This window comes from Callorhinus ursinus, unplaced genomic scaffold (assembly GCF_003265705.2).
Source record: "Callorhinus ursinus isolate GAN/ISIS: 27379988/994484 unplaced genomic scaffold, GSC_fseal_2.0 scaffold51, whole genome shotgun sequence".
Classification (NCBI taxonomy): Eukaryota; Metazoa; Chordata; class Mammalia; order Carnivora; family Otariidae; genus Callorhinus; species Callorhinus ursinus.
Window position 1 is genome coordinate 8,666,110 of NW_027397113.1, and position 24,656 is coordinate 8,690,765.

Sequence of the window (24,656 nt, forward strand, 5' to 3'; positions counted from 1 at the left end):
CCGGGGCAGGGGGTCTGACTCACCGAGTTCTTGAGGTCAAGATACTTGGTGTTTCTGGTCACTGGCATCCCAGACAGGAAGGTCAAAATGTCATTGTTCGCCTGTAAAACCAGGATGTGAAGGTGGCTGTCCCAGGTCCAGGGGGTATGGCGGAGAAAGGGGGTCCAGCCCCCCAGGCTCTGACTCTGCCTGCTTCCCAAGGGCCTGAACGCCCAAACGAGCGTGTGCTTTCTAGCTCTTCCACGACCCAGCCAGTTTCCCCAAATCGGAGGTCTCCTCACATGTCCATTGCTCCCTTTCCACCAAGAGCATCAAACACCCCCCCGCTGCCCCGGGGACATTCCTGCCCAGGCTGAGGGTAACGCGCTTTGTAGGGAATGCTGGGAGGTCCCAGCTGGGATCGGGGTGCTGGGGGGGTTGGGATGGAGGTAAGTGCGGAGGGCCGAGGCACCGAGCATCATTAGTCATGAGGGCGGCTGGCCCGGCAGAGGGAAGTCACTCGAGCCAGAGGCAGGAGGGGAGCTGGCATCAGGGGGTGACCAGAGGGACCCCGGGGAGGGGCCCGGAGGAGGGCAGGTGCTCACCTCGTCCAGCACGGCGTTGCGCTTGGCCCGCTGCCGCTGCCGGAGCAGCACCAGGCCAGCAATGATGTCGGATGGCACGATGTCGAGGTCTCGGAAAAACTCGGCAAAGAGGTAGGCGATTTCTGAGTAGGCGTCCTGTGGGGTCCGGGGGGGTGGGCGGGAGGCAGGGGCAGGGGAGCAGGAGAGAAGGTGAGAGACCAGGCATGAATCCCCCAGGACTGGGGCTCTGCTCCGGGCCCAGGGCCAGCTCGCCCCCGGTACCTGCTTGGCACCAGCCGGGCCCACACCCCGCCTGGCCCTCTGCAGCCATGACCCCGAGGGCCCTAGCCTGGGCTCTGGACCCCCGCAGACGTGGCCAGAGCTGTCTGTGACAGCCACCGAGCCTTGTCCGGCCTCCACCTCCCGGCCCTCTCCTGTCCTCGGAGCTCCTACAGCACTCACCGTCACCGCCTACCACGCACAGATGCCAATGTGAGCCATTTCCCGTTCTTTCCCCAGCCACTACGAATCAAGGCCTGCTCAGCCCGGCTTGTTTCTCCTCCGCCTTTCTCTCTAGCAGAGAAGCCCAAACTGAGCTCCTGACTGCTGCCTCCCCACACTGAGTTGCTTCCCACCTCTCAGCAGCTGTGACCTGGAAAGGCCTCCTAAGGGCCGAGCCTCGGGGCGGGGGGGGGGGGGGGGGCAGGCCCCCCTCCCCCACCCGCCCACAGCTGCCGGCTCAGGGACCCTCACAATGTGCCTGGATAAGGGTGTGACGCCGGGCCGGTGGCCCCTCTGGCTTCCCCGCAAGCCTGGTCCTCGGGCCAGCCCGAGCCCAGGGCAGGAGGCAGGAGGTGCGCAGCCAAAGGCAGCCCTGCCTGTCCCTGAGCCCAGCATTCTCCCTGCCTCGGTCCGCGTGGGAGTCGGGAACCTTTTCCCTAACCTGTTGGGGTCGGGGGGCTATGATGGGAGCAAACTCGTGGCAAGTGGTTTTCTCTCGCTGGGTTTCACCCTTGAGTGCCCGGCATTTGTAAGAGAACAAAAATTGGGGGTTGCAAACTCAAAGGCCTAATGAGGCCAAACGGCGCTAGCTACTACTCGGCTCCGGCTGACTGCCCTGCGAGGGGCCCACACTGCTAGACCTAGAGATACGAAACTGTACATGAATGCCCTGCTTCTTCACGTTAGCACTCAATTCAAATTTGAAGCCACCACAGCACAGAGGGATCAAAACGTGCTCTGGGCTGGACCTGATCCCCAGTGTTTGATGGGACCCAGATCCTGGGCCACCCCTCCCCGCAGTGCCCTAACATCAGCCCCATGTGCCCAGGAGGGGTGGGTGTGTCGCTCTAGACCCCCCAGAGAGGCCCATGGGGGTGATCCCCACCCACCAGGGAACCTCCGGGGAGTGGGGGGCTTTCTTATACCTGATTACTCACTCTACAGCTCACCAGGGGCTGCTGGAGGGAAGGAGCCACTCAGGCTTCCAGTGGCTTCCATGGAGGGCACTTGCTGTCTGGCTCAGGGAGGAGTGGTCTCCTGACCTCACTGGTTCTGCCACTAACTAGCTGTGGGACGTTGAGCAAGTCACACCACCTCTCTGGGCCTCAGCTGTCTGATCTGAAAAACGAGGGGTGGGAGGTGGGGGGGACACTAGATGGTCTCTAAGGGCCCTGCCAGCGTGGGGGGTCTGTCTCGAGGACCCCAGGGGCCCTACTTCCCCCCCAGGGGCTGCCCTCCGCTGAGCCGGCCTTGCTTCGGCAGCACCGGGCCCCTCAGGCTGCTCTTCCGAGCACCAGGCCCAGAGGCTGGCTACGGGCGTCTGGGCTCAGCACCTGACAGCTGCGACGGATCTTCCAGAGCCCTTTGCAGCTGGTGACACGCTGCTTTTCTGTGCTTTCAGGTCACCCTGATTTTTTAGTGTCTCCTCTCCTAAACTACTGTAAGTTCCAAGGGGCCGGACGAAAGGTCTTGAAACCCTTCCGTCCCCGCGACAAGGCCAGGGATTGCCCGTTTCACATGCCGGAGGGAGTCGGCCAGTCAGTGGATACCAGGTCCTCACCTTGCTCCTGCTTAAAACCCAGGGCCCTTCTGGCAGCCCTGCCCCACCGGCTCTGCCGAGGAGTGGCGGCCCCTCAGTGGCTGGCGGCAGGGTGTGCGCCAGAGGGAAGCGGTGTCCTGGTACTTACTGACTGGGAGTCCTTTGTCCGAGTGCAGCACAGGAACACCTTGAGCCGGCGCGACCAGCTGGTGGCCTGACCCTCCTCCAAGCGATGCCTGCAAGGGGACAGAGTTGGTATGTGTGAGGTCAGGGGGCGGGACCAGATGTGATGGGAACAGGGCAGCCTGTTCCCAGGATCCCACCACGGAGCTCTCCAGCAGGGGGTCTAGGAGAGAACAGGCCTGGGCCTGGCCAGGGTCCCCTGGGGGGACACTGCTGGTCTAAGATGGCCTACGGTTGGCCATGCTCCCAGCTTCTGGCAGACTGAACACCAGCATGCCCAGCGGACTTCAGAGGTGGGAGCCCAAACTGGGGGCCGCTCTGTGGCTCAGGTGTCCAACGGCTCAAACTAAGAACCCTGGGACACTGCAGCAGGGTGCTGGGCCTCTTAGCCAACTCACTGGAGCAGACCTGTTGGACAGACTTGCTTCCCCTTGGAAAGGATTTCAGATACCCAGCACTCTCTGTACTTGGGGGAAATTTAAGGGGCACGTGAGGCTCTGCATCTCCCAACTCCTTGGATCTGTTACATTAGAGGGGGCAAGGGCCCCCACCCTTCATCTGCATGGCTGGCGCCTGTCCATTCCCACCCCCAGCCCCAGCCCCAATGTGTCTAGCTGCTCTGACAGGGAGTCAGGGTATCCAGGAGGCCACACCCAAGGGCAGAGTGCTGGCTGATTATCCACAGAGGCCCTTCCAATGCTGGGTGCCCAGAAATCGGTGTGGTTTTTTGTTTGTTCTGTTTTTAAAGATTTTATTTTTATTTGAGAGAGAGAGTGAGTGAGAGAGCACACGAGCAGGGGCAGAGGGAGAGGGAGAGGGAGAGGGAGAAGCGGACTCCCCTGCTGAACAGGGAGCCCAATGTGGGGCTCAATCCCAGGACCTTGAGATCATGACCTGAGCTGAAGGCAGACGCTTAACTGACTGAGCCACCCAGGTGCCCCGAAATCGGTGTGTTTTGAGCATAAATTTAAGAGACCCAACATTAAATATGCAAGCTTCCAGACTGAGCGAGAAGAGGCTGGTTTGCTTTTGTGACACGTGCCCTCCCCTCTCTCCGGTCCCTGAAGATGCTAATGCTTGGGGGTCCGGAGGGGAAGGCACGGGTGACCCCGAATGATTGCAAGGCACTTAGCATCCATCAGGAGTGACAGGCCAGGCCCTCCTTCCCGAGCCCTCTGGCTTCCCTCTGCAGCGAAGCGCTGCTTCCTACAGCCCTAGTTCCATAAGGCAGTGGGCCACAAGGACAGGGAAGGCCACAGGGCTTTCCAGGACTAGGGGAGGGGTTAGGAGAGGGTAAGAAGGATACAAGGGAACTGCTGCTTCTGGAATCTACGAGCTCTAAGGGACTTGGGCAGCCTTACATCACAAAGCAACGTGCCCCTGCCAGGGGCTTGATAGAAGGACAGCGTGCTGGCCATCCGGGATCCCAGAGCATCACATTCTTTAACCCTTTCTAATCTAATGGGCTTTTAAACATTCAAAGCGTAGTTCCTGCTGGGCCTCTGGCTGATCGAGGGCTGACTGTACGCTTTGCTGCACTACCCCTTATGCCCACCAGGAGGCAGATGGAGCCAGGGAAAGGTTTGGCCTAATGCATCAGTTAGAGACCAGCACAGGCCGATTGTGAAGCTGGACGGCAAGTACATGGACCCAGCACCCCTCTGGGAGTGCAGACGCCCCTGCAAAGATCCAAGGTCAAGGCTCCCAGGGAGCAGTGCTGGGAAGAACCCATCTCCCCACCTCTACCAGATTTCATTGGCAGGAGAGAGGGCCCGGGGCTTAAACAGCTTCCTGACTTCCAAAGATGCTAAAATAACCTATCAGTGTGGCACGGGGTGGGGGGGTGGGGGGCTGTGTGCGTCCCCAAACCTGGAAGTGGATGAAGGGCAGGCAGGCTTGAAAATGTCCCTGTTAGAAAAACTGTTGGTTTCAGAGCTGAGGGAGGGCCAGTGGAGGCCAGCCCGAGAGGTGGTCACATTAACCAAGCCACAGCCTAGGCCTGCCCTTCCGACCCCTGCAGAGAGCTGGAGAAGACGCAACAGGTCAGAGCCCATGAGCTCTGAGGCCTCTCACTTACCCCCACAGGACCCGAAACTGCAGGAAAACTTTCTAATTAAAACTTCAGTCCCCGACTGCAAAGGCGCTGGCTTCCCTGGGCCCCAAAGGCAATTACCCAGAGTCAGGGAGGGGAGATTTTTTTCCCCAGGGCCCCAGAAGCCTAGAAACCAGGTCAGGTGGGGGCGTATGCTCAGAATGAGCAAAATGGGACGGGTGGTGGTGGCCTGCTACGCCAGGAGGGAGAACAGACTCCGGGGCCTTGGCTCCAAGACCTGGTATTTTGGGCTGGGAGGTGGCCAGCCCAGGCGCGGGTGTGGCTCTGGCCGATCTGCCGAGCTGACGTGGAGGGCCTGAGGGGAGCTGAAAGCAGAGGCGCAGGAGGGTGGGGTGAGGAGAATTCCCACTGGGCCTGGGGGCCTGGGCAACCCGCCGGTCTGGCCGAGGGCTCCTGACTCCCCTGCCCTGGGGATGGAGTGCCAGATCTGCTCCCCGTCAACATGACCTGTGGCAAGTGACCTGCCCTCTCCAGAACTTGGACTCCTCATCTGTAGAATGGGTCTCCTAAGGGCACCAGGGTCGGCGAAAGGACTGAACGGGCTGATGGTAGAAAGGGCTCATGGCAGGGCCTAAGTCATAGTAGAAGCTCGGTGCCCCTCCCCCGGAAGCCCCCCTCTCCCCCCCGCCGATCTTTTTCTTTCACTAAACAGGAATTCCTGTGACCCTGGATTCTCTCATTTTCTTTACCATGGCACAGCATTCCCCTTCCTTCGAAACACCGTGCAAATCTTACCCCCTCCAGGAAGCCTTCCTTGATTAACCTTCTCCAGGCCCCTTAATCCTAGAGGGAGCCCAGCCTGGTGGTTAAGAGCAAGGGCCCTAGGGGGCGCCTGGGTGGCTCAGTGGGTTAGGTGCCTGCCTTCGGCTCAGGTCATGATCCCAGGGTCCTGGGGTCGAGCCCCGCATCGGGCTCCCTGCTCAGTGGGGAGTCTGCTCCTCCCTCTCCTCCCCACTTGTGCTCTCTGTCGCTATCTCTGTCTCTCTCTCAAATAAATAAATAAAATCTTTAAAAAAAAAAAAAAAAAAAAGAGCAAGGGCCCTAAAGCCAGACCGCCTGGGCGGGAGCCGAGCCCCACCATATTCCACTCGGGCAAGTCCCAGCTCTGTCTGTGTTGCGGGGATGATGCTAACAGCCCCCTCAAGCAGCCCCATGTGCTTGGCTTGGCTCGGGCGTGCGTCCTGCTGTGATGACCGCATGGTTAACAGCACTGAAGATGGTGCCAATGGTCACGATGGCCGAACTGACTGAGCACGTACCAAACGTGTGAGCAGAGCATCAACCGCTCTGCACTTGTTTTATTGAAATCTCACAGCTGCAGTCTGAGCAGTCACGATTCCCACTTTACAGACCAGGAAACTGAGGCCGGGGGAGGCTAAGACTGTCACCAATGGCTCCCACAAGCTGATATGTGGTTCGGGAGGCATGGGGGCCAGCTCTGCCCACCTGCCCGCAAATCTCCTGGGGGGGCTGCCCGCCCGCCCGGCCGACTCACCGGAGGTTGTAGGTCCGGAGGTTGCGCTGCCGCCTCTTGGTGGCTCTCAGCTTGACAAAGGTGCGGCCCGTGGGGTCGAAGACGCAGAGGACAGTGATGCAGACACTGAGGATGACCACCCAGTTGCAGACGACCATCCCTGCAGGGCAGCAGTGGGAAGCAAGAGGTGGAGGTACTGGGGGGGGGGTCCTCCCTGGCTCACCTGCTCTGTGGAAAGGGGCCCTGGCGCCTCCCTATCATCATCTGCTTCTGGGGCCCAAGAGCAAGGCTCAGAAGCCCCTGACCCCAGCCTCTGGCCACCTGGTTGCCCCGTGCTGAGCCATGACCCCAAGGCCCAGCCTGGGTACAGAGCAGGCAGCTCTGGGGGTTTCCAGTGAGGAGCTGAGGGGCCCTCCACTGTTGCCCACCCCTCCACAGCAGGTTCCCTTGAGGGCAGGTGGCCGAGCACGGGAAGAAGCCCACAGCCTCAGCCACCGTCCTGCCCGGTGTCCTCACAGCAACCGTCCCCCTTGGGAGGTGCCTGAGCTGCATCCTCTCTGAAATGACCCCGTCCCGGCCACCCCTGGGGCTGGCTGACATACCGAGGGTGACATTCTTGGCAGTGAGGTCGTTGCAGGAGGTATAGTACTGAGTGAGCCAGACGATGCCCACGATGGCATAGATGAACTCGATCACCAGGATGGCTGCGAGGAGAGCAGGGACCAGGCTGAAGGACGGCCACGGTCTGCCTGCCCGGGAAGGGCCCTGGAGCCTCCACCTGGCCCCTCTGCAGCAGGGGCACCAGACCCCCGCCCACCCCCTCCCCCCGGCACAGGCCTCGTGGCAGGTAGGGCCCAGGGAGCGCGGCTGTCCCACCACCGCTCTGTCCTGCTACGACGCACCCACCACCTGTTCTAGCGTAAGTGTCCTCAGGCCCCCCGACACCTCCCTGAGAGGGTGATCGCAGGGGCGGATGATGAAGAGGCATTTCTCTGTTCTTTCAGGATTTTAGACTTATGTCCATGAACTCTGCTATCAGACGTATCTTAGGCAAGTTACCTAATCTCCCTGGGCCTCCGCTTCCTCATCTGTAAAATGGGGTGACAACGTCTGCGTTACAGGACTGCGGAGAATTAGATGAGAGAGGGTTCATCTCACGGAGACTGCTATTTCCCAGAAGGAGGCTCCAGCACTCGGGGCAGGAGGAGGGAGGGGCCCCCGCAGGCAGCAGCTGCTGCTCAGGCCAGGGGGCTGGGGGCACGGGAAAGCCTTAGAGGACCCAGCTCCAGAGGCAGTGCCCGAGGCAGCTGAGAGGCCGGGCTTTGGAGACAGACAAGCTGGGTTCAAATCTCAGCTCTCACTCACACACACACACACACACACACACACACACACACTCTCTCTCTCTCTCTCTCTCTCTCTCTCTCTCTATAGCCATGTGACCCTGAGGGAGCTAATTAACCTCCCCGGGGAGGGGGGCCCCCAGATTCCTCATCTGTAAAGGGAGACCAATAATGGCTCCTCCCGCAGCTAACAAGGGGAAGGGCTTAGCACAGCTCCTGAAAGCACGCTCGAGAAAGATGGGGAGGAGTGGTTGGAACCCAAGCCGGGAAAGAAGACACAGGCGGGCCCTCCAGGGAGCTGATCCGGACCCCTGAGGGGCTTCCTGGGAAGGGGGGCTCTCCTTGGGGGAGGATTTCAAAGTAGCAGAAGCTAGAGGTGCTTGGCCTAGAACAGGGGCCAACAAACTTCCCCTGTAAGGGCAGAGTAAATATTGTAGACTTCGCAGGTCATCTTCTCTGTCCTGACTACTCAGCTCTGCCGCACTGCGCACGAGCAGCCAGAGACAGTGAGTACATCAGTGAATGAGTGTGGCTGGGTTCCAATAAAACTTTATTTACAAAAACAGACGGCAGGCTGGATGTGGCCCTCGGGCTGCAGTTTGCCCACCCCTGGTCTAGAACGCAAGCCCAGTAAGTCTGCTGGTTCGCGGCTGGACCCTGGTGCTGGCCCAGGGTCTGGCCCATCGCATGTGCCCCACAAATGCTGGCCGACTCAGTGATGGAGCCCAGGGAGGCGGGTGGAGGTGGGGGTGGTCTGGAGCAGCCCCCACCCACGGCAGGTGGCCCTTACCCAGGCGCACGTAGAGCACGTACTGCATGGATTCGCGGGGCTCTGTGTAGAGGATGCCCCCGCGCATGCTCAGCCAGATGATGGCCATCTCGGCGATCATGCAGCTCAGCAGGATGCCCAGGTAGCCGCGGCCGTGGTCCACTAGGTTGAGGGAGCAGGCCTCGTTTGGGTTGTAGACCAGGCCGAAGAGCACCACAGACAGGATCACAAACCTGCAGAGAGGCACACGTGAGAGGGGGCCGGGCAGTCTGGGCACCTCCCATGGACCCTGGCCAGCCGGGACTCAGCAGCTAGAGGGCTTCACTGCTTCGGGCTCAGGACCACTGTCCACCTGGCAGCTAGTGCCTCTGAGGACAGGGGCGGCCGGGGACAGGGAAGCGAGAGCAGGGAGCCCAGCTGCTGGCCGTGGGCGGGGAGTGGTGGCAGCCCTGCCCAGTGATGGTGCTGGGTCCAGGGGTGGCCAGGCAGGGTCTCTGGGCTCCACGTGGGCATCTCCCTAAGCGGTGGGTGCTCCAGACACCAACAACTCCTAGGAGCCGGGAGCATGACAGGGTCGGGACGGACGGCCAGAAAGCCTTCTTCCAGGCCTGTGGCACGGCCCTAAGACTCACCAGGTGGTGTGCAGGAGGAAGAGGAAGATGGCTGGCAGGACAAGGTCGTCACTGCCCACAGACCAGCGCCGCCGGAACACCACAATCCCGGGCATGGCTGGCAGCTCTGCAGAGGCTCAGCGGGCCTGGTGCTCACCTCCTGAAAGACAGCGGAGGACCCTGTGGGCTGCCTGGGCTGCTGCGGCAGCCGGGGCCACCACACTCCTGGCCAGGTGTGCACAGCACACCAGCATCTCTCCCAGGCCCCACGGCCCGGATGCTTCCCGGCCATTGGAAATGCTGATCCACGGCTGGGCAGGATCCACCTCCAACCCTATCCACCCTCTGCAGCCAGAGACAGGCTGCGGCCTTACCCCTGAGGATTCTCTTGTCCCCAAGACTGGCACCAGCCCTTTGGAATTGGCTCTCCCTAGGGTTACTGCAATAGTAACTGATCACTTCCATTAAAGACCCGGGCTCACCCCTGCCTCCCCCTACATGGGATGAGGGGAGCCCCAGCTCTCCTGCTGCCTTTTCTCAAGGAGACCTGGACCAGTGCATGTAGTCCTTGGGGGTGGGGTGGGGGCTTCCCAGACCAAGCACGAGCCTGTCCCTCAGCACAAACCAAACAAGACAGGTAGAAGGCTGAAGACCTTGGGGAGGCGGGGGAGGGCATGCATGGATCTAGCAAGTATGGAGGCAGGAGAGCACCCAGCACATAGCAGGTGCTCAGTAAAGATGTGTTGAATGAGATCTTCAGTTTCTTGCTTTGCTGGACCCCTGGGAGTATGCTCTATGCCTCGATTTCACACTCACCAGACAGAGTGCCCAACCACAGCTATGCCTCTTGGTAGGGAGGGACAGAGCTGGGATCTGGGGTCAGGGGCATGACTGGGGCCACCCAGCCCCTCTGCTGGAAGGGTGGTGAGTGAGTCCTGCAGGGCATCCCATCCTCCTGGCAACCACACCTCCCATGCCCACCCTGAGCCATGCAGCCTCTGCCGCCCGGTTGAAAACTCGCTGAAGCTGAATTCAGATCAGCCACAGGCAAGCTCAGGGAGGAGGGCCCAGGAATCCAGGGCCCCCACGCCCTAGAGACCTAGGAGCAAAGGGAGCGCTGCAGGCCAGGAGGCTCCCCACACGGGGGAGGGGGGGTTGGTCTGGGAGATACTGGTGAGAGGCTCCAGGGTAGCCCTGCGCTGAACTGTGCAGAGGAACCCCTGCAGTGGGGGTGGATGCCCCGCTGCTGGGCAGCTGCCCCCAGGCCCAGAGGCTTACATGGCACCTGGTTCAGAGGCGGGCGGCAAGTCCTCCTCTCCCCGGTGATGGCTCCGGGGAAAGCGAGTGTCCTCGGAGACCAGCATCACTCGGGAAGCAAGTGACCAAGTATCCCCCGGCCGGTGGGCACGGCGCTCAGGTTGGACGAGGGGCCATGGGGCCGGCTGGCCAGCCGGCATGTCCGGGCTGGCCTGTCTCGGTCCCTCTCTCTCTGGTGCAGCCACTTCAGCAGCCAGGCTGCTCCCTGCGAGCTGGCGGCCTGGCGGGCTAGCCTGGCGGGGTCGTGCCTACTCCTCCCCCCCTCAGGAAGTGATGTCATCCCTCTCTCTCCAAGGAGGAGTCAGAGCGCGGATTGTGGGAAGTGGGAGAAGGATGAAGAGCGCGGGAGCCGCATGGAGGGGTGGCCGGGCGGGGGTGGGGGTCTGGGGCTCCAGCAGGGTGCCCGTCCCCGACCAGACCAGCGGCTGACGGCCCGGGACGGGAGGGGCTGAGACACCGCGGGCTGGGAGCCGGGCTGGGGCAGGACGGAGCGGTCAAGAGTGGTGTTTCAGCCCCCCCGTTTCTCTAAGGCCCCTGTCTCCAGGTGGCTCACCTTAAAAATACTGGGCTCATGGGGCCCCCTCACACGAACGGGATGACTGAGAGGTCAGGCTGGGGGAGGGGGTCCCAGCAGGTGCAGCAGGTCCCAAGCCCCTCTAAGCACTAATCCGAGGGAACCCCCCCCCGCGGGGGCGGCTGAAGGGGAGTGCCGTCCCAGAGGGGCTGGAGGGTGAGGGTCCCGCCCAGAACACCTTGTTCTCAGGTGCGCCCTGCGGAAGGCCCTCTCCCCAATCACCTCGAGGGGCACCCGCCTCTCATCCCCACCCTTCACTTCTGGGAGTCTAGACTGGCCAACGCTCCTTCAACCCACACGTGCCATTCACCTCACACCTGCAAACGCGCACACACAGCCCCGCCTGTGCACACGGCCCTGCCCTCCCTGCTCTCTGGCGGGAAGTGGGGAGGGCCTGGCTCCCGGCCGTGCAGACGTAGCCCGAGATGTGGCAAGACGCTGGAGAGATACGGCCAGTGGCAGCCTCTGCCCAGGCTCAGGGGGTGACCAGCCTGAGGCCAGCAGCCGTGCTCAGGGCCAGTGCCCACCTAGATCATGTGGCAGGGCTCCTTTGGGCTGACCCCACTGGGTGCCCTGGTACAGGCCTGGGCACCACACCCTGCTCCTCCAGCCTGTCCCTGCGGCCAGAGCACCACTGCAGAATCCTGGGCACAGGGCTGGGTGCCCAGGCTGCCTGGCTTCGAAGCTGGGCCCCACCACCCACTGGTTGTGTGACTTACTAGCTGTGCCTCAGTTTCCTTATCTGTAAAATGTCACTCGACTCCACCTGCTAAAGTTCTGGTGAGGACCGCGGGGGAGAACGTCTGCAGAGGCCCCAGACGTGCTGGATAATGCCAGGGACAGGCCCAGTGAGCGGGTGAGGCAGAGGACGAGCTTGAGAGCCCCGGTGGACCAGCCGCCCCTCCCCCGCCTGGGCTAGTGGATAGTTCAGCTGGTCAACGACAGGTCACGGGTGTGTGGGATGGGGGTGACAGGGCCCGTGCTGCTGGGAGAGGCTGGCCACTCCATTCCATGCGGACTCATCAATCGCAGGGCTGCTCTTTTTAAGGGCCTGAAAGGCACCCTTTCTCTGAGACCCCAGCCCTTCACAATGGGGGCCTGTTCCCCTGCTGGGATGTGATTTCATCTGGAGGAAATGTCTCAGGAGGGGGAGGGCAGAGGCTCCTTCCTGGTCTGGAGCTGCCACAAAGCACCTCCTCTGGCTCTCCCCCCTTGGGGCACAGGGTCGACGCCCTCCAACAACGGCATTTGTAGGACCCACAGACTCCCCTCCTTACCCCAGACCAGTGGCACCTCCAGGGCGGGAGTGGGGCCCCCTCCAGCAGGGGACAACAGAGGCACTGCTAGGGGCTCCCCATATCCCCTGGCTGGGCCCCCAGCTCAGGCAGGTCTGAATGGGGTGCCAAGAACCTCCTCACGTGGACAGTTTGACTTGAGTGGCCCTTGGGGGTCCCTTTCTGCCCCCATCCACAAAACCCCATTTCCCTGCTGCCGATTCAGGCCCCCAAGTTAAGTAGTAACCATTTTGGGAGTTCCTTTCTAAAGATACAAAACTCTTTTTTTAAAAAATGCACATGCTATCTCCTATTTTAAAGACCTCCGGTGGCTCCCCATGCCTGCAGGATAAAGTCCAAGCCCCTTCAGGCAGTGGCTAAGGGTCTTAGTCTCTGGCTGGCAGGCTGTGCAACCCCGTGCAGGTGCCTTGCCCTCTCTGAGTCCTGCGCCAGAAAGATACCCTCCAACCCCTGGGGATTCAGGACGTAGTCAGCTACAGGCACAGAACCTGCCTTCAGCCAGCCGGTTCCTTCTGGCTGGGGAGGCACTCCATCCCCTTCTCACACTGGCCCCACCTTTCTTTCCCAACTCCCCCCAAAACTTGTTGTTTCCCTAAAAACGCCTCACTGGACGATTCCATGCTCTGCTTACTCCAGGTCCTCTGCCAGGCAAAATGCTACTCATCTTTCCAGGCCAGCCAAGAGTCATGGCCTCTTTGAAACCATCCCTGACAGCACCCACCCCCCAACCCCACTCTTCTCAGGCAGAACAGGCTGCTCCCTTACGGGATCCCCAGACCTCTCGTCCCAGTGTAGCCCTGGGCACAGTGTCTTACAGCCAACTTGCCAATTCCTGGCTGCCTAGCCCCACCCCAGCTCAATCAGAGCCCCTAAGGGCCCGGGTCTTGCAGCGTCGTCCATCTGTGCCCCTGGGGTGTGAACACATCTTACCTCAGACCAGCCCCTCTCCTCCTGAGCAGCCTCAGAGCCCCAAACCACCACTCCAGCCCCCCAAAGCTGCTGCAACATCTCCCCTCCAGCCGCAAGGACCAGAGACATGGCTCCTTTCCCTCTTCGCACACATCCTTGGCTTTTTGGGAGATGTCCCACCCCAGTGCCTCCCCTGACCACTGAGGGAGAACCATCTTTCCCCTCCTCTGGCTCTCTTGACAGTCTGGGGCTTTAGTTTCTTGGTCTGCAAATCGGGGATAACCCCACCCCTCAGAGGGCTGTAGCAGGAACTGGCTGGGACACGGTCACGAAGGCCGGCACAGGCCCCAGCAGATGCCAAGGGTCTATTCGTGGGCCTGTCGTAATCGAGCTCCTGGGCTCTCTGAGGACTTGCTGGCAGGGTGACCTGTGACTGGGTGCTGGGGTCTGGGCAGGTGCTGCTGATGCCCATGGCTGGCACCAGCTGGTAGGAAAGGGCTGGACCGAACAGGTTATAAGCCCAGACAGGCTAACCTGCCCTCGCCGCGGGCCTTGGGGGGTGGCTGGCTAAAGCACCCCAGGCTGGGCCTCATCCTCTGGTCCTAAGGTCCCCTTGGGGGTGGCCCTGGGAGCAGGTTTTTGGGGAGAAGAGCCCTTTCACAACAGGTGCTAGCCAGCGGGGTGCCGAGAGCCCCCAGGTGAGGGAGGAGGAGGGCATGGCTCTTGTGTCTACCCTCCCAGATGGCCCAGAGCTGGTGGGAGACGGGAGCGGGGCCCTGTCACTGGAGCCGGGCTGAGCCCAGCCCCCACAGGAAACAGGATGACATGCTGTGGGAGGCCCATTGAGGGCTACCTCCAGCTTCCAGGTCAGCCCATGAGATCTCCCGCCTGGCCTGAGTGGGCCCCAGGCCTCCAGGACAGGCTGAAGGTTGAGCTGGAAGACAGGGATAACTGCCAGGTCCAGGCCATGGGTCCTGCCATAAGGTGAGCACCTCCTGTGCCCCAAGTTCTGGACTAATTACCTTCCACCCTCACGGCAGGCATGCTCTAAAAACAGACCGTGCCCGAGCGCTGGCTCTGTACTGACCGGCTGTGTGACCTTGGACAAGTTACTGACCTCTCTGTGCCTCCGCTCCTCATTTCTAAAATGGGCTAAGAACAGTACCTACCTCAGAACTCTCACAGGGTTAGATGAGCCATACGCTGAGGACAGCGGCTGTCACACGCCAAGTGGCCAGCCAACGCACCCCCCGACAGCATTACTCCCGAAGGAGGCCCTGCGGCTCAGAGGACCCCCCCCCCGCCCCGACTCCCCATGAGAGAGCTCTTTCACGCTCCTGACGCGTGACCCTCTCGGAAGCTGGCCGGTCCACATGAGATCCGTCCCCGAGAAGCCATCAACCACATGTTCCGTTTCAAACAGAGTTATCTGTGGCTGGCCCTCCACCTCCCGTGGCAGGGTCCCTACTATGGCTGGCAACAGGCCGGGCCTAGCCACATCTAGAGCTGCCAGTCCCGGACCAAGAGCAGCGTCCCCGGGCCAGAGTGTCACTGCCCCTCCAAACCTCAGTTTCCTCTTCTGGACAATAAGGAGCCTGGGCTACCAATAGGAGGCTTGTGGTTTTGTACTTATGTTAGCATTTACTCGATTTCACAACAAATGGCTATGTGTGCGTTATAGGAACCAGAAACAATGAAGAGGGGGAGCATGAATTTAAGAACAAACACACGTCAGCACAAAAACTAAGGAAATTAAAATAGAAGGTGGGGGGGGGGAATCGGTTGCACACGTGTTAAGAAGACATAAAGGCTCTCATAGGAACCATGTGTAAAACTATTATTAGACTCCATGCTTCCCGGTGGCCAAAGTGAAAAAGGAAACTGGGTAGTCTATAAGGTCTCTTTGAGCTCTGCAGGGCGTTTTGATCCTCGGTTCCCAGAGCAGAGGGCATAGGACTCCCTCCCTACCCCACAATGAATGGGATTCTCCATTTGGAAGGGCTTTGAAATGGGAAGGTGCTCCAAACAAGGTGAGAAGGACAGGTGCCTGCTGTCTGCTAGCTTGGTCGGATTCCGATTGTTGCCATGTTGGATGCTGGAGCTCGTCTAGTCTCGGTGCAGAAGGGCGTCTGACCTGGGGGGGTGACTGCAGTGCGGCTGGGCCCCCGTGAGCCTGCAGGGTGACCGGCGGCCCCCAGAGGCTCCATCCTAGCTGGGACGGGCTTACCAATGGGCCACCCCCTTGCCAAACTGTGCTGGCAGATGGTTCTTGCCATCTTTAGCAGTGTCCAGAGCATGGGCTTCGGTGGTAGGCAGACCCCCACCCCCCCCCCCCCGCCTTCGCAGCTCCATGGCTAGTTAGAGAGCTAGGTTAACCTCCCTGCTCACTCATGTGGCGTCCACAAGAGCACCTGCAGAGGGAGGGGATCAACACAGAGTAACCTGGTTCTGATTTCCTGAAACTGCAGGGCAGTCCCAGGGTGTCAGGCTGATGGGGAGGAGACAGCCCACCTGTAAGGTGGGGGACCCAGTCGTTTCGCTTCCTCTAGCGTTTGTCAGTTGCCTACCACGTCTTGGGCCTGGTCTAAGCCCTTGGCACACATGACTCGGTTCTCAGAACAACTCTGGGAGGCGGGTACTGCTACTACCTGTATTTTACAGATGAGGAGAAGTGACTTGCCCAGGGTCACACAGCCTAATTCCAGAGCCCGTGTCCTAACCGTGACACGCGGCCTCTGAGGAGCGGGCCTCAACCAAATGCCTGCTTCTGAACGCAGAAGTTGGCTTCAAAACTCCCCTCCCAGCGTGAGAGGGCAGGGCCCTGGAAACCATAAAGAAGTCTCCGGGTCTCCATGTGGCTGCAGACTCATGGTCGCACCGCCACGTGGGAGAGAGTGGGGATTGGCCTATTGTGCAGATGAGGAAGACTGGGCCCACGAGGGCCCCATGGCCTGTCTGGAGGCAAGCAGGCTGTGGGGCCGGGAGGGAGCACAGAGCGAAAGCTGTAATGTGGTCTCATTCCAGCCTCATCAGGCTGTTACCCCAGCTTCACAGATGAAGAAACCACGGCTCAGGGAGGTGCAGCATTTGCCCAAAGATCCCACGACAAGGAGCTGCGATTTCAAGCAGTCTCCCTGAGTTACTTGTAAGGAAAAAAAGAATCTGCCTCCTTCCGTCCGACTCCTTATTCCCACACACAGACACCAAGACCCACACACGTTCCTTCCACCCCGAATGCCCCTTCTCCTTCCCAGGTCTGCGGCCCCACACAGAGGCTGGGCTCTGGAAGGCAACGGGAAGGGGGAAGGAGCCGAAGGAGGCAGCGGAGAGAAAGCACGCGTGGGCTGGGGGCCGCGTGCGCCACCAGCCTGGGCCCGGGTGTGTGCTACCCAAGTTAGGGGCCCAAAAGCTGTTGCTTTTCACGCCTCAGCTGTGCCCGAGCAGAAGACAGAGCCAAGCCTGCCCAGGGCTGGGGCTGGGTTTCAGCACGAGATGGGCCCTGGGACTAACACAGCGTGCCTGGTGCAGCGGGGAGCAGGAAGGGCACACCACTGCCTCTCGTGCCCTCTGTCCCCAGAGCACCTTCCCCTCCCTCCGGACCAGGCCAGCCTTGACGGGGAGACGCCTCCTCTGCCCTTCACTGCAGCCCTGGGGGGTGGATATGGCTGTTCTCTCGTCATCTGAGGGGAGACCGAGGCTCAGGAAGTTAAATAATCTAATGAGTGAGGGGCCAAGTCAGGTTTTGAGGCCACGTCTACCTGCTTGCTGACCAGAGAGCCCTTCCCACAGAGAAGCAATAGGGGGCCGGGCACAGAGTTCAGAGAAGAGAATGAAAACGAGGAGCCCCAACTGCTGGGGGCCTTGACTGCTAGCCATCCTGGGCTGGGCCCAGAAGTAGCCCCAACAATTACTTTAGCACCTGGGTTATTTGTTTTTTTTTTTTTTTAAAGATTTATTTATTTTATTTGAGAGAGCGTGCCAGTGGGGGGGGGGGGGCGGGGGGTGGGAGCGGGAGCAGAGAGAGAGAGAGAAAGTCTGAAGCAGACTCCCCGCTGAGCAAGGAGCTTCAGATCATGCATGACCTGAGCCGAAACTGAGAGTCGGACGCTTGAGTCACCCAGGCGCCTCAACACCTGTTTATTTTTTTTTAAAAACCTTATGTGGCACTTAGGAAATGCCAGGTACTTCAGCAAGGGGCTCACCAATACCGCCTTACCGCCTCCTTTAATTTAATCTTTTTAATAGCCCTATGCGGTAAGTGCTGGTCTTACCCCATTTTAAGGATGAGGGAACTCAGGCCCAGAGAAGTTAAGCAACTTGCCCAAGGTCAATTAGGAAGTGGCAGAGCCAGGCTGGAAGCCACAGGCTGTGCTCCCAGGCCTCTTGAGAAGCCCTCCTCAGGGCTCCATTTATCACAGAGAGTCCAGCTTCTCATTCTGACACTAATTATTTTCCACTCCTCCACAACAAACAGGACTTGCCATCTGCCACCGCCCTGTCACTGACACCAGCCAGCTCCCCAGGAATCAACTGGGGCCTTTGGTCTCCTGCTAGTTGCTCTGGGAGGGCAACCGGCTGCTGAGGAAGGAGGAGGCAGGGCCCCGGGCCCTCCTCCCACCCCGGCCCTCCCCTGCTCCTCCCTCCCGGAAGTTAACGCCAGGGCCCAAAGGATCTGTTTCCAATAGTGAAAGGGGTCCCCCAGGTTTTGTTTCTGAATTCTTCCTCAGGCTGTTTATTTTCCTGAAATTAGGAAAGGGCCCTTGTCCCACACTCATGCTTGTGCCTGGGGCGAAGGTACCCTGGAGTGGCCTGGGAAGGCGGGCGCTCTGGCCTTCTGATGGTGCTGCCTGGCTGTCTCCAAGCCCCGGGCCAGTTCCTCCTGCCTGTCTGTGGGGAGGGTGAGGGGCAGGCTGGCAGGCTTCGGCCAGCCCCAGGGCTTGTTTCCAACCAGGGGGAGCCCTTTCCCTACCGCCCCTGTGGTCCTCCCACATGCTGTAACATGCCTTTCCCCAGCTCTCCCCTGGAACCCTCCCTCCCTCCAATGCACCGACCTGGAGGGTGGTAGCCAACCCACGAGCCCTCGGCTGCCTTCCCTCCAGCCCTGGAGTGAATCTTGATTCCATCCTTTCTAGTTGTCTGTGACCCTCACTTCCCTGAGCCTCAGACTCCTCATCTGCAAAATGGGATAGTGAAGGTACCTGCTTCAAAGGGAGTCACGAAGAGTAAATGAAATCATACATACAAAGCACTCCGCTCATAGAAAGTACTAGTTGCCATTACTATTCTTTATTAACCATGTCTCCTGAGAGCTTAGACCTCTTCCTCACCGCAGCGAGCCCCTACGCCCTGAGGTGTGGCAGGGGTGCTAATTTCTCTGCCATCTAAGATAACCCTCCTGAACAGAAAGGCCCAGCTCTCTATCCCTGGCTACCACGCCCGCCCTCACCCTTGCCAACCTACGTGATGCCCTGACCGACCTCTCCTGGGAGCCCCACCTGCTCTCAGGCTGAGGCTCCACTGGCCCTGCCTCCTTTACCCCATAAGGAGCCCGTGAGGTGGGAATCACCATCCCGCGGGTCAGTGGGTCAGCGTGAACCACGGAGCTCCATCCAAGGCCATGTTTATGCTCTTGCTAGAATTCCCTGTGTCTGGGTCTGTAGCTTCAGGACGTCCCACTGCTCAAACTCCGGACACCCCAAGGGGCAGAGGCCCACTACTCATGCCCATCTGCCCTCCAGCATCCTATTCACCTGCCCCCCTGCCACTCCCTGTCCAGCCTCCCGCAGGGCCTGTGTGAAAGCCCCTTGCTGGGAGCCCCCACCCTCCCCACGGCCCCCTCTACCAGGCAGTTCAGTGCAACGCCCCGGTCTGGCTTCTCAGAGCTTCCTGGAGAGGAGATTCCCTGTCCCGGGGCCTGGCAACACCTCCGAGAGGAATTAGCACCTTCCACTTCATTAGAGGTCCCCTAGTGAGGCTGTTAACAAGAATGCTAAGTGGGCCACACCCAGCCTGACACCTCGCCCCACGCCCAGCATACCCTGTGCTGGCATGGTCCTGCTGCGCACCTCGGGCTGTGGGCTGGGTTTCAGGGTCTGGCCTGCCCTGGGGAAAATGCCTCCCAGAGTCTGCATGGGCCCCGGATCCATGGAGGGGCCACCTCCGTGGGTGGCATGGCCATCTAGGGCACCAGCCAGCTGCCTGGGCGATTGGGTTTCACTTCTACCATTCCCTGGGCATCAAGGAAGCAGGCAGGCATCGAGTGACAACGTAACACTAGCTCCTTCCCAGGGGAGGAGATCTGCAGAGTTCCCGTATGTAAGAGCAAGAGCCAACATCCTCTGCCCCCACAGAACATGGATGGAGGGAGCATGGGGGGCTTTCAACTGCACACAGGCCTGGGCCCGGGCCCCACCCCTATGTGGGCCTCCTCTTCTGTGTCCAATGAAGGGAAGTCAGTACTCTTCAAAGTGGGCTTCCGGAAACCCTCAGGGACCACCAGATAAGGGCAAGTGGCCAGAGCAGGCAAGGCTGGGGCTTCCTGGGGCTTGCATGCTAGGTCAGTCAGAGTTGATGTTAGCTGCTTTACATATGCGGGTTCCTCGTAACATTTTACTGGAACGGAACAGTCTCAGCGCTTAAAAACATTTGGGAGGCACTGGACAGGATGACCTCTCAGGTCTACTCTGGCCTTGACTTTTTGAATTCTACCTGGTTTTGGTGTAGAACGGCCAAGGAGAGGGCCTTGGGGCTCTGGGCAGGAGCCCAAACTAGTTCTACAGTCATAGAGTCTGCCTGGCCTGAGCCCCAAGGGCAAAAGGGGGTCATAGGAAACACTGCGGCAGGGGCTCCGACTGGGGCCTGTGGCTGACTCGGCTCCCCTTCAGACACCCCGCCCCTGCAACCACTCCCTCCCACCTCCCGGGGCACGACAAAGCCGGACCCAAGCCCCAGCTACCCCGCGGCCTCCAGGAAGGGGTAGGGGCTCAGAAGGTTCTCTGCTCCTGGATGGAGGGCAGGGCTAGCCCTGCTTTTGCCTTCTGCTCACTCAGACGTCCACTGAGCTGCGACCTTCAGAGCGCAGCGCAGGGACCATTCCCAGGACAAATCAACGACAGAACCCTGCGCTTCCTCCTTTGTAAGCTGGGATGGTGACGACAGTGCCTCCCTCGTGGGGCTGCTGTGAGGACAAAGTGAGTTCAAAGCTGTAAAGTGCTGAGAGCAGGGACCGCGCAGGGGAGGTGCTCGCCAGCATTAGCTACATGTACACACAGTTTACGGCTTTAATTAAATCAACCCCCTCCTCAAAAGCATATTATGGCTCTGAAATGCCCTTTAAATAAGATTAAAGCTGCCAACCACTGGCTGTAAAGCTCTCCACCAACCGCCCCCCCCTTCCGTCCCTGCCCATCGGACAAGCCCATTTCCTGCTCCTATGTCTCTCATCCGCTCAGAACTGAGCAAGCCCAGGGGTTTCCTCCTCTCCAGATGGCCCACTCACTTCAGGGGCCCCTCCCTAGTGACGCTCAGGGCCTGTCCCCGGTTGGCCATAAGCCCTTGCCCTGCCTGATCAGCCTACGACGGGCCAGAGTAGCCAGGGCCCACGTTCCTGCGGGCTCCTGGCCGGCCTGCTGTACCTTCTCCTGCTTGCGGGTGCTCCCAGGGAGAAATCTCGGCCTCCCTCTGCCTCTCTTCCAGCCTGGGGGGGGATGGGCCTGGAGGCTCTGGGCAGTCTGGAAATGGGGTAAGCCTGGGAGAGGAGCCCAAGCATCCACTCTGGGGGTAACCGCATCAGGCAGCTGACAAACGTCAGCCTTCTTCTGTCTGCTCACGCCGGGACAGGACCAAAGGACCCGCTTTGTGTCTGGGTAGGGAAAGGCTCCAAGAGCGCAGGGGCCTGGCCAGCTTGCCCTCGGACTCCAGGGCTTGGCGTCACTTTCTTTCCCAGAGGACTCACCCTCAGGGCCCGGGGCCCTGACCTTACCACACTGTCCGTTCTGTGGCCTCTGTCTCCCTGCCTGCTCCCTGGGTGTGGCAGGAGGTGGAGCTAGGTAGGGCTGCATGCCCAGCCCAGTGCTGGTGACCACCGGCTGCGACCGCCACCTTTCGAGCCCACTTAACAAGGACACAGCAGGGAAGTAACAGGCATTTGGTAGGGCCCCCTCCGCATCACCGTGGGGCAGGTGTCCACGGCCCCATAAACTGCCTGCTACAGGAGGAATGAGGCAGGCCTTTCACAGACCCCTGCTGGCCCCAGGAAGGTGGGCAAAGCTGCTGGGGACTCCAAGGATGAAATTTTCAACAAAGAGCTGATGGCACCAGGAGACACCAGCAGGCCCAGGCACTGAGTGCTAACAGGATGCCCACCTGGGACCAGGGAGACAGACAAGGTCCTGGCCAGACAGGCAGAGGCCGAGACTCCTGCCAGGCAGAAAGTGGCACCTCATCTCCTCCAGGGCTTGGGGAGGCAGGGTGACAATGCCTGCTCTCACAGCAGGCCCAGCCCTTCACTGCTCGTCCCAGAAAGGCTCCGGAGTGCGGGGTGGCGGTGAGCTAGGGGACCTGGTGGGGGGTAGCCTGCGTCACAGCTCCTGCTGACTTCCCCGCCCTTGGTGGCCACTGGCTGCTATAAATACCACTCCTGCCTCTGGATGTTGCAGGAGGTGACCTAGAATCGTGGGCTCTGGGGCCTCCTGGGTGCCCCCTCCCTGCCGGTGTTAGACCGAGCCTGTCTGACTAGAACATCCTGGCAGCCTGGGAGCCCACCGACACGAAGCAGGGCCCTGGCCAGGAACGGGAAAGCCCCAACACTGAGGGAGACAGCTATGGCTTCCAGCCCTGAGCCTCCTATGACCAGCATTTCTACCATTTTATGGCAAGTGTTGAGGACACCAGGTCCCTGCAGAACAAAGGCTGGCCAGCCTGCAAAGGAGATGCCGTGCCCAAGGCTCCCAGCTTGGCCCCGAGACCACCCACCTCTGGCCTCAAGCTCAGGGGAGAAGGTTCCCAAACCATCTGATCCTGGGCCCCCTTCCCCACTTCCTTGGGCCCACTCTGATGCCAAGATTCTACCTGGTTTCCCAACTTCTCGTCACCCTGGAAGCCTCCCGGAGTGGCCCCTGATAGTGCTCTACTAGAATGTGTGGCCCTTGTTCATTCTTCCAGCCGCGAGCATGCTTCTGAGAGGGCCCTTTTCTCCGTGATAGACCCCTGACAGGCCCAGGCCCCAAGCTCCCTGCTTGCCCAGCCCAGGAGCACAAGACAGGAGGTGGCCCCAGGCCCAGCAGCTATGAGGACCCCCAACCCTCCCACAGGGCCAGGGTTTGGTTCCGGGCTCCCTGACTTGGGGCAGGGGAGGATGTGAAAGGAAGAAAGACTAGGAACAGGTGCAGGGGTAGGCTCCGGGTAGTGCGAATACAGGGGACATCTAGTTAAAATGAAATGCGTGCATGCGGCCATTCTCCATCCATCCTGCAAGTCATCAGAGTACCGGCCACACACCAGGGGCTGACGTGGGGCCAGCCTTCTCAGAGCCCACAGGCCAGAAAAAAATAAAGACCTGAAGCTAATCTTCACATACGGCCAGGGAAAATTCCATGACGCGTGCTCGAGGGGGCGACCCATCAGAGCCTGAGTGAGGAGGTGAGGACCGGCTGCCTTAAGAACCGGGAGCAGTCTGTAGGACAAGCCAGAGGAAAGAGGCCACAAGGGGAGGGCAACACAGGGGACGCCCCTCAGCAGGAAGGCCCATGAAGGAGGAGGAGGAAGGACTGAGCAGAGACCAGATGAACAGGATAGAAGCAAGAAGGAGGCCCGAGGTGGAAAGGCCAGTGGGCCCAGGGGGGTCTGAGCTTCATCAGGAGAACAGAGGGCAACCACGGGCCACAGCAGGCATGAGGCTGGAGAGAAGTGGGGGCCCACACTGAGATTCAGCAGGCAGGGCAGTGGTGACAGATGGGACGGGGCAGTAAGGGAGAGGGTGCTGTCAAGGATGCCCCAGGCAGATGGTCTGTGTAACTGGACAAACACCAAGCAATCCTGACTCCGGGGGCCTTCACACTCCGGGAGCCTCTCTCTCCCTGCAGACAGGGAGGGATGGATGGTGCTCTGGTTTCCCCTGACCCCGGAGGAGCACCATTCGAACCCAGGCCCGGGGCAGCCTGCCCCACCCCAACATCTACGTCCTCTCCTGGACTTCCAGTCCAGCCTGGTCCAGCCCTCAGGTGGGTGGCAGGCCCCGGTGTCCGGCCAGCCCGCACCTGCTCAAGGGGAGTCACTAGGCTCTTCTCCCACTGTTCAGGGTGCCGGTGTTGAGCTTGAGGTTGGAGGCATTTCCCCTGAACATTCAACTCCTTACTCTTCCTGCCACCAAGCTCTGACCACAAATACAACCATGGGGAGGGGCCTTAACCCAGGCAGGGGACATCTCAGAGCCGATGCCAACCCCAAATAAGAGGGGAAACAGAGGCTCGGAGTGAGGATGTCTGTCTGCTGGTCAACCCCCCCCCCCACCATTTCCAGTCTCCCCACTTAGAAAATGAAGACAGGGATTCTTCTGCTGGCCTGCCTGCCCTCACCTCCTCCCAGGCCGCCCTTGCAGATCACCCCCCAATGCTCAGGCCTAGTCTCTGTCCCTCATGCAGCCAAGTGTGCCCTGTCTCAACATCCAGGCCCTCAGGCCTCGCCTCGCCTGGACATGCCCCCTGCCCCCTGCCATCTCTGCGCGGCTGGCTCTGTCCCGCCACTCAGTTCCTAGCTCAAACCTCGCTCCTCTGACCTGCCTGCCCTACCTCAGGTGTGCCCCTCCCTGTCCCTCTCCATCACCTCTCTGTCCCTCCTGCATTTTGCTCTGGGCACTCGCCAGCATCTAGCACTCTTGGCCTTATTGTCTGTCAGCCTTGTTACTACCTGCCTCCCCCACCACTACCAGGGTGCGCCTCCTGGGGCAGGGGCCCTGCAGGAGGCAGGAACCCACCAAGTCCCTGCTGCTGCAGGAGGAGGAGCTGGGCCAGAGCACAGGCTGAGGGAGCCTGTGCAGAGCCCAGCCTGGAACCCAGGGCTCCTGCCTTCCAGCCCCAGGCCCTCTGCACGGCATCCACTGGCCCCCTCAGCTGGATCCAAGAACTGCCTTCCTGCAGCAGCAAGTGTGCCTGGGCCTCCCCACCCCTGATGACCGCACCACAGGTGAGGCAGGGGGAGGCGGCATCTTCGTTTTGTGGATGCAGAAAACTGTGGCAGGAAAGGGGTGCTGGGACACTTGCCTGAGGGGGCACAGAGAGAGCGGCAGAGCAATGCCCAGGGCCTGCCGTCTGAGGGGCTCCTCTGCGCCTCCATGCCCCGCTCTCCCTGCCCACCTGCGGGAGGGCGACAAGCAGGCGGCGGGGAGGAAGGGAGCACCTCCACGGGTGCTCCCTCTCCCAGCGCCAGGGTTCCCCATGGAACCCTCGTGGCCTATAGCCCGGATCCA

General features: G+C 60.5%; 1 protein-coding gene across 6 annotated transcripts in view; it reads right to left on the reverse strand.

The window, feature by feature from the left end:
* Window positions 1-24,656, reverse strand: part of DAGLA (diacylglycerol lipase alpha) — a 62,419-nt gene that overhangs the window by 16,262 nt on the left and 21,501 nt on the right. For 5 of the 6 annotated variants that reach the window (XM_073883633.1, XM_025878770.2, XM_073883634.1 and 2 more), the window contains 7 exons: window positions 9,119-9,257; window positions 8,508-8,719; window positions 6,977-7,078; window positions 6,396-6,534; window positions 2,753-2,840; window positions 585-719; window positions 24-101 (listed from right to left, as the gene is read on the reverse strand). In XM_073883633.1, the coding sequence (XP_073739734.1) occupies window positions 24-101; window positions 585-719; window positions 2,753-2,840; window positions 6,396-6,534; window positions 6,977-7,078; window positions 8,508-8,719; window positions 9,119-9,213 (849 nt within the window). In that variant the 5' untranslated portion in view covers window positions 9,214-9,257. Of the gene's footprint in view, window positions 1-23; window positions 102-584; window positions 720-2,752; window positions 2,841-6,395; window positions 6,535-6,976; window positions 7,079-8,507; window positions 8,720-9,118; window positions 9,258-10,375; window positions 10,529-24,656 lie in introns of those variants that run through there. The other variant, XM_073883637.1, reaches the window with a different exon arrangement.